The 8,557-nt window shown below is 60.2% G+C and overlaps 1 protein-coding gene across 1 annotated transcript; it reads left to right on the top strand.

Annotated features, from left to right (window-relative positions):
- Positions 1–1,412: 1,412 nt before the first annotated feature.
- On the top strand, positions 1,413–7,867 carry TLX1 (T cell leukemia homeobox 1). The gene is made up of 3 exons (XM_072805631.1): positions 1,413–2,293; positions 4,424–4,625; positions 6,746–7,867. The coding sequence occupies exons 1-3, from the start codon at positions 1,705–1,707 to the stop codon at positions 6,966–6,968; spliced, it is 1,014 nt and encodes a 337-aa protein (XP_072661732.1). The 5' UTR covers positions 1,413–1,704; the 3' UTR covers positions 6,969–7,867.
- The last annotated feature ends 690 nt before the right edge of the window (positions 7,868–8,557 follow it).

The following is an 8,557-nucleotide window of genomic DNA, read 5'->3' as shown; positions in this document are numbered from 1 at the left end:
GAACAATGCCTGACATGTAGTAGGTATTCAATAAATATTTGTTGAATAAGGAGGTTCATTCATTCATTTTTCACTGAGGATGGGTATATCCTATGGTTTGGGGCTGTACTCCACAGCAAGGAAACTGAGATGAGTAAGCCATTCCCTGCTTCCAAGGAGATCTCTTCAAGTGGAAATAACAGACATGACAAATAGACAATAATGAGACCTGGAGAGTAGAATGGAAAATTTCACATTCTAGCATCTTGCCTGATAGCGACAGTCCCTCCTTGAACATCTGTTGAATCTAATATAGACCAGAAATAGATCCCAAGTGATCCAATCTGCACCCTTCCCAGAGCTTGGCTCCTGTGAGGGAGCAGACCTTTCCCTAATGAAGAGGGGAAAGAAAAGAAGCAGAAGAAGGGAGTTTCCTCCTCCTCTCCTGGGCTCTAAGCCAGTCAGCCAAAGACAAAACTTTAAAAGGTCTCAATTTGTCTGGAAGCAAGCACTTCCCTGATCTTAGTCCCACCAACCTCAGCCCCTACTGCCTTAAGTCCCTAGGCCTCCCTCCCAGGATTCCAAAAGTCAGAAAATAACTCCTTCTCCTCACCACAGTCCAAAGGTTTCTTGCTTGGAATAGCCAGCCCAGGGATAGTTGCTAGGTGAAAGCAATCTAATTGAATTAATTCACATACAGTAGGAACTGCTTCTCCAGGCATCTGTTTATTTTAAAGGAACGGTGGTATCTTGAGGCATGGGCACCCTAGCAGCAGGCCCAAGCCAACTCCCTGGACCTGTGGCTGCCTCTCAGGAAGTCTTCCTTTCCTCAGTTTCTCTAAATAGGCTGAGTTGGAGTGGTTGTTGATTTCTTTCAACAACATATAGCCAGTTATACATAGGCTTGTGTTTTTAAAAAGGACAAGCCTGAACTCACCTTCCTGCCTCAGGGGCCTGGGCTCCATACCTGGGGAGTAGACAGTCTTCTACTTTCTAACAGGCCAGATTTGAAGTTTGGAATAAATCCTCTTGTTGAAGGACAGACGCTTCCCAGCTGAGCCCTTGGGGAGATTCTCCAGTAGCGCAGGGACACCCTTCCCCAGAGGCCTAGTAAGCCGGACCCCTATGGCCCAATTCAGAGTTAGGAGAGACTCCTGCCAGGCTGGGAAGAGGGCTCTGTCCTCCACCTCCTTGGGTCCGTCTGTTTATGGTTCTCTGGGAATGGCCGCCTCCTGTTCTTTTTCTGCTCTTACGTCTCTGAATCCCTTCTTCTCTCTCTTCCCGAACTACTTCTCCGAGCCTCAGTCTCGGTCCCTCGGTCTCTGGCTCCTGCATCAGTCTCGGCTCCCGGCCTCCCTCTCCCCCTCTCCGCCCCTCCCCCGCGCTGTCATTCACCCCGCTCCTCTCCACGCACAGCCAATGGAGAGACCCGGCCGAAACGGCTAGGCTCGCTCGCACCGGGCTTTTTCGCCCTGTGATTGATGTCCCAGAGTCAACATCTAGCTAGCAGCGGGAGAGGGGAAGGAGCAGCCGGAGAGGGGAAGAATACGGCGCCCCCTCTCTCTTCCCCTCCCCCCTACTTTAGCCCTCCGCGCACTTCGCCTCCAAGTCTCCGCACAGCCAGGAACCGCCGCCGCCTCCGCGCCCCTGCGCTCTGCCCACCGAGCCAAACACAGCAAACGCCGCCGCCCAGGCCCCCCCGCGGGGCCGGGGCCGGGGGCCAGCATGGAGCACCTGGGTCCGCACCATCTCCACCCGGGCCACGCGGAGCCCATCAGCTTCGGCATCGACCAGATCCTCAACAGCCCGGACCAAGGCGGCTGCATGGGGCCCGCCTCGCGCCTCCAGGACGGAGAATACGGCCTTGGCTGTTTGGTTGGAGGCGCCTACGCTTACGGCGGCGGGGGCCCCGCGGCCGGGGCGGGGGCCGGGGGCGCGGGGGCCTACGGTGCCGGCGGTCCAAGCGGCCCTGGTGGCCCGGCGAGCGGCGGCGGCGGCGGCGCCTGCAGCATGGGCCCGCTGGCTGGCTCCTACAACGTGAACATGGCCTTGGCGGGAGGCCCCGGTCCCGGCGGCGGCGGTGGCGGCGGCGGGGGCGGCGGCGGCGGCGGCGGGGGGGCCCTGAGCGCTGCGGGGGTGATCCGGGTGCCCGCGCATAGGCCGCTTGCTGGAGCGGTGGCCCACCCTCAGCCTCTGGCTACCGGCTTGCCCACCGTGCCCTCCGTGCCTGCGGTGCCAGGTGTCAACAACCTCACCGGCCTCACCTTCCCCTGGATGGAGAGTAACCGCAGATACACAAAGGACAGGTTCACAGGTGAGTCCGGCCCGCGCGCGCCCCGCCTGGCCGCGGCCCGGGCTCTGCGCTACCTTTCCCCGGCCGGCGGCTCCCCGCGGCCCCTCTGCGCACCAGGCTGCCCGGCTTCTCTTGGTACTTCCCCCAGGCGCAGCCGCCCGCCACCTTTCCACGCTCGCGGAATCGCCACGCTCGAAGAGTTCTCCCAGTCTGGGCCCCTCTCGGTCTCTCCCGCAGGACCCCCACTCTGAGAAGCGCTCCCAGGTCCCCTCTCGGAGTCCCTGGGCTCAGTCAGGCGGAGGGAAGGGGGGGTGTAGCTTCGAGACTACCTTTCGCCCGCATTTGGGGCTCGGGAATCTTGGAGAAAGGGGCGCAGTGTGAACAAACTGTTTCTTCCGTCCCGGCCAACGCTCTCTGGCCGAGGCGGGGAGCCCCAGAGTCAGGCGCAAGGAAAGAACAGGTTCCCCACCTCTCGTTCCCTACGCGCGCACACACACACACACACCACTTGGCGCTCCGGAGGTCCAGCGCCCGCTGCGCTTGCCCTCCCGGCAGAGGCCGGAGCCTGAGTCCAACAGCAGGGCTGACGGGCCCGTCTTCCCGGACTGCGGGCTTCGTCCGGCTCGGTGGCAGCGTGAGGCTGAGCCTCCTGCTTCGTTTTCGTTCGGTCCCGGCATGGCGTCCTCCCCTCTGGGCCCAGCCCGGTTCCCTCCAGTGTGAATAATGCACCCGCCCGGCCCGCGATCGATCGGCGGCCGAAGGACAACTCCTGGGACGATTACGCACTCAGCGCGGCCGGCTGCCGCCCTCCTCGCTGCCAGCTCCGCGCCTTCCTCCGCTCGCCCCGGCTCCCTCCGCTCCCGCTTCCGCTCTCGGCGCTCAGCTCTGGCTCACGCGCGCGCCCTTCCCTCCGGCCTCACTTCCCGCTGCCCCTTAGCATTCCTGGGATCCGAGGCTACGATCCTCGATCCTCGATCCTCCTGCCGAGCCCAGCTCCCAAGCCGGTTGGGAAGTAGCCACGAGCTATGCCTGGGTTCCTGGCCCGGCCTCAGAGAGAGGAGGCACGGGCCGCTGCCGTTGGCGACGTGACTCCCATGGGGCTCGGGATCCAGGGCCCAGGGGTGGAAAGGAGACAGGCAGCTTAGAGCTACACCCTCAGCTAGGAGACCTCAAGGCACCCCAGGCCCCCTGCTCCTGTTACCGCCTTGCAGCCCTGGCTCCAGGCTGGGTCTGTGGCAAAGGTGGGGGTGAGTGGGGTGCGGTGCAGCAGAGGCAATACAGCCGGTCTGCTGCGGGCCTCCAGGAAGGACGGACCTAAGGTACTCAAGGGATCCCAGTGCCCCAACCCAAGTCCTCTCAGGCCTGGGGAGGCAGAGCCTGCTGCCCTTTCTACTCCCCCCACCCAGGCCAGGACAGCCTTGAAGGGCTCTAATCGAACCCTCCAACGAGAATCTACTGCTCTTGGGTCTCTACAGAGGGCCTACCTGGGGAGCCACAGCCCACCCTAATCTTGCTTCAGGCCTGAAGGAGGTTCTCAGGAAGTGAATCGCTGTCACCCTGTGCTGCTTTGTGTTGCCCTGTGTCCTGTTTGTGTCTGCCCCTGTGCCTGTTGTGTCGGATGGGATGTATAGATCTGTAACTTGCCCCTGTGGTATGTGATGTGTCTGTGTATGCTGCTGTGTGGTGGTCGCTCAGGTCAAGACCCGAGCACCCCCCCTCCCCTTGACCAAGCACAGCCTCTGGCTGCTGGGCAGCTTCACTGAGGCTGGAGGCCTGGGGCTGTGGGGGACTGTGACCTTTAGCTCGCCTCAACCGTGCCCCTCAAGGAGACTGGGGCGGCGACTGCGCCGGTTCAGGCTGGGCACTTGGGAGCCCCGGGCTAGAGAGGCCTCCGTGGCGGCGGCGGCGGCGGCGGCGGCGGCGGCGGCGGCGTCGGCCTGGCGGGCGGGAGGGGGCCGTTTCCCGCCGCGGGCTTGGAGCCGAGGGCTGACGGGAGGATCGCCGCCCCGCTCCTGGGGTCTAGCCGCTGCGCTCGCTGATCGCGGGGAGTCGGGCCTGGGACGCCTCCTGACGCTCTGCCGCTTGCCTCTGCCGTCTGTCTGTCTCCCGCTCCAGTGGCCCTCTCACCCTTCACTGTAACACGCCGTATAGGTCACCCCTATCAGAACCGGACGCCCCCCAAGAAGAAGAAGCCGCGCACGTCCTTCACGCGCCTGCAGATCTGCGAGCTGGAGAAGCGCTTCCACCGCCAGAAGTACCTGGCTTCGGCCGAGCGCGCCGCCCTGGCCAAGGCGCTCAAAATGACCGACGCTCAGGTCAAAACCTGGTTCCAGAACCGGCGGACGAAGTGGAGGTGAGCGCGCTGGGCGGGCGGCTCTCTGCCCCGGGGTCCCTGCTGGGGCGGTCGCACCCCGTTTGCTCGCCGGCTTCCGATCGGCCCCTCTAGGCTCGCCGGCGCCCGGGGTGGGGCTGGAGAGCCCTGGCTCTGTTTTACCGGAGGCTTCTTGGCTATCTGGCCGACACGCTCAGTGCGGGTGTAGACGCGGCCGGTCGCCGCCGCTGCTGGGGGAGACAGCGGGGCCAGAGCTCAGTCCATGCAGTCTGCGCTTTGCAGACCAGCGAGTCCTGAGGGACTTTTTGTTTGCGCAAACTCGCGCTTTCAAAGATGCCTCTTCCCCCGAGGCCGGAGGCCCGATGGCCCGCGCCTTGTTTCTGCGCCTCAGCCGGGGCTCCAGGCGGAGCGGCCAGGCCCCAGACCCGGGCCCTGCTGACTCCCTCCTCCCCCGGCTCTCCGCCCGCCCTCACGCAGCGGGTCCCCCACCCTGGAAGAGGAAAATCAATCCGCGCCGGCTGCGGAGGGGTTTTGGAGAGTCCCACTGAAAGAGGGATCAATTAGGAGCAGATGGGTGTGCGTGAGACACACACATTTACCCTTCTCCCGTCACACACCCACAACCACACTACCCCCCACACACACCTCTCTGTCTCTCTCTCAACGCGGCCCACACTCCTTGCCAGACTCAATCGCCGCGTACCGGCGCCTTCTCCAGTTGCGCCCACTTGCACCCCTGTACCCTCGCGCACAGCGGCCCGCATACTCCGTTCCACAGGCGCGAGAAGTTTCTCGCCAGCTCAGGCCTCAGGGCGGAGAGCGCAGGAGAGTCTCGGCGAAGTCCGCGGCTCTGGGCCCAGCCGGCCTAGCGCTGGAGGAAGGAATCAGGAGTTGTCTCTTTTTTTGAATGAAGGCGAGGAATCTGCCGGGGATTCCGACGTTGTGGCCACAAAGGAAGCCACTGCCCCACGACTCTGCCCACCCCCCTGCTCTCCTGGGGAAGACAGGGGGGTCATGGCTTCAGACCTCTGGAAGGCTAGTTAAAGAGGTGTAGCAAGGGCTAGCTGAATAGGGGTGCGGCCACTACTGTTCCCAAGCCCCCCACCCCACCCCAGGCTGCAGCCTCAGCCAGGAGAGGGAGAAGGCAAGCCCCTGGAAGAGGGGCTGAGAGAGGGGAGGGGGCAAAGATAAATAGCTCACCCCAAGGAGAAAAGGAAAACACAGGCAGCCTGAAGAAGTCTTAGGATAATAAAGGAAAGCAATGGATCATTAAGCCTCATTTTCGTTTTAAACAAATTCTCCTAATTCTGAGAGAACGAAAGAAGTGGGGGTGAGAGAAAAAAGGAGATCCAGGCACAAAGCCTAAAAGGAAGAGAACCAGTCCGGCCGTTTGAAATGCAGGAAAGAGGGTTAGGACGACAGTCAGACTCGCGGAGCAAAAGGCAAGAAGGGGCGGCGGGAAAGAGGCCGGCGGCCACCGCTGGGAGAGGCCCTCGCCGGCTTCGCGCGGCTTCATCGATCGCCTACAAATTGCTTCTGGAGGCCCCCGGGACTCCCATTAGGTCTGTCCACCTTAGAGACAGACGTTTGATCTCAGTTGACGGGGTGGAGGGGAGGCTTTAAATGGAATGAGTGAGTCATCGCCTCCCCGCACCGCTTCGGAGGAAGGCGGCTGGTCCGGCGGGAGTCCCGGCCGGGCGCGGGGCGCGGGGCTCGGGGCAGGAGGTAGGAAGCCTGCCACAGGCTCGCAGAGGAAAGGGGGAGCCGAGAGGTCAGGCCAAGCAGCTCCTAATCCACCGCCCCCGCCGTCTCTGCCCTGGGCTGGTGGGGAGGGTGGTGCGCCGTAGGCTTGGGACAGCGCAGCTCGGGAGGGGAGAGATGCCATCCTCCCCTGGGAAGGGGAGGCTAGTGGGAAGGGGGGGACCAGATGCTTGGGCCTAGCAGCAGATTGTCCCACTGGGTACCTGCGCTCCTTTGACTTTTGGGGTTTCCAGTCTGTTGGAGTCAGGACCCTCCAGATAAGGGTGTGTGTTAAAAGGGCCCAAGCTGGAGCTGGGGAGGGCTGTGAAGGGAGCAGTGCAAGTCCAGGCTATCTCCCCGGAGCGCACCGAAGCATCGGTAACGGCTTATCCCCGGTGCAGGCGGCAGACCGCGGAGGAGCGTGAGGCTGAGAGGCAGCAGGCAAACCGCATTCTCCTGCAGCTGCAGCAAGAGGCCTTCCAGAAGAGTCTGGCGCAGCCGTTGCCCGCCGACCCACTGTGCGTGCACAACTCTTCACTCTTCGCCCTGCAGAACCTGCAGCCGTGGTCTGACGACTCCACCAAGATCACCAGCGTCACATCCGTGGCGTCGGCCTGCGAGTGAGCCTGCCTGCTACGCCGGCGAAAGCCAGCGTCCAGCTGTGGGGTGGCGGAGGCTGAGAGCCAGGACTTTCCGTCCACCCTCCGGCTTCAGACTGCACGCGGGAGGGGGACGCGGGGCACCCCTCCACACGGGCCTGTGCTCCTGCCCACGCTGTTTTCTCTTCGGTGGAAAAAAAAAAAAAAGAGCGCGGGAGGGAAACAGGGACACAGGACCTCCTTCCAGACACCTAAGTGGTCCCGTGCCCTCTGGAACTGTTCAGAGTCCTCTCAGTTTGCGTCTATTTTATTTTATTCTGATTTTTAACGTGGGACTGAGAGGCAGAGGAGGTGGGGGAAGAAGAGCTTCTGGGGTCTTCAGAAGACAGCATGGGCTGTCATTTGAAATTGCTCTGGGGAGACCCCCACTGTATTCCACTCTCCATCACACACGCACCCAAAGTACCACCCAGAGGTGATGTTACTGTCCCTTGTGGTGTCACCCAGAGTCAAACACAGAGGACCTATGGCCAAGTGTCACGCACACATAGGGCCATAGCCTTCACACCCTTGATTCTCACTATCAGGCATAAGCTAGTGGTGACCCAGCTTCATTGTGAACAGCATGGCACTTCTCACAAACACAAGGCTACGGCCGCACTGTGACACACTATCCCACACACAACAGCACCACAACCTGCCAGGCCCCCATCACACATCCTAGCTGCACCCAGGTACGCGCAGGCAGGTTTTCACACAAACTCAGCCTTTTTCTCCAGATCCTGTTCATAGGGGAGTTTAAGTTATGCACTTATAAGGTGTTTTCTGTGTAACCATTTTATAAAGTGCTTGTGTAATTTATGTGAAAAAAAAATAAAACCCTCCGGATCCGGAGCCAGGGCTGCCTGCGCCTTGCTGAGCCCAGCACATTGTAGCTACTTGGGTTTGGTGTGAAATGGTGCTGCTGGGGCAGCTGCTGTGTCTGAGCATGAGGGACATCTGGGGGCCAGAATCTGCAGGCTCTGGAGAGAGGGAAGGAGGGGGACAGAGAAGGCAGACTTGAGGAAAGGAAGGAGTGCCAGGCTCTCCTGGGATGGCTAATGCTCAAGAGAATATACTGTCTTTGGGTACAAGGGTTGTGGGTGTGCATTGTGTGTGTGTTGGTGTGGACTATCAGGATGATACTGATAATGAATGTAATAGTGTTTAAATGTGTCACTGTGTTTGCAATTATTGTGAGTGCTGGTTTCTGCTTAAGTTGCAAATCGAAACTATCATTGTACGCATGAACTTGCAGCAGTGTGTGTAACGTGTGTGAATGCAACTGTGTCTTTTTAGGTTATTGTGATCATCCACCCGTATATGTGACTGTATGAATCATGTGTTAATGTGTTAATTCATTGCTCCTCCAAATCTATTTTTGTGTTAAATGCGTGAGTGTTTGTAATTGTGAATCATCTGTAATTGTATGAATATAACTGTGTGTGATATGTAATCATGTGTGACATGTAATCATATATAAGATGTGTGTTTTACTGCATATATGTGTGACAGTATGTAATGGGGGAGTGCATTAGGGGGGAGTGTGGATCATTGTGGGTGACTCTTCCTGCA

This window comes from Canis lupus, chromosome 29 (genome assembly GCF_048164855.1).
Source record: "Canis lupus baileyi chromosome 29, mCanLup2.hap1, whole genome shotgun sequence".
NCBI lineage: Eukaryota > Metazoa > Chordata > Mammalia > Carnivora > Canidae > Canis > Canis lupus.
The sequence above is the reverse complement of the archived record's forward strand: the minus strand, read 5'-3'. Positions and strand labels throughout refer to the sequence as shown.

What these genes read in the sequence shown, in the direction of transcription:
- TLX1 (XM_072805631.1), top strand. Translation starts at nt 1,705, where the DNA reads ATGGAGCACCTGGGTCCGCACCATCTCCACCCGGGCCACGCGGAGCCC. An exon ending in CACAAAGGACAGGTTCACAG is followed by an intron (nt 2,294 to 4,423) that starts GTGAGTCCGGCC and finishes CACGCCGTATAG; the next exon opens with GTCACCCCTATCAGAACCGG. An exon ending in AACCGGCGGACGAAGTGGAG is followed by an intron (nt 4,626 to 6,745) that starts GTGAGCGCGCTG and finishes TCCCCGGTGCAG; the next exon opens with GCGGCAGACCGCGGAGGAGC.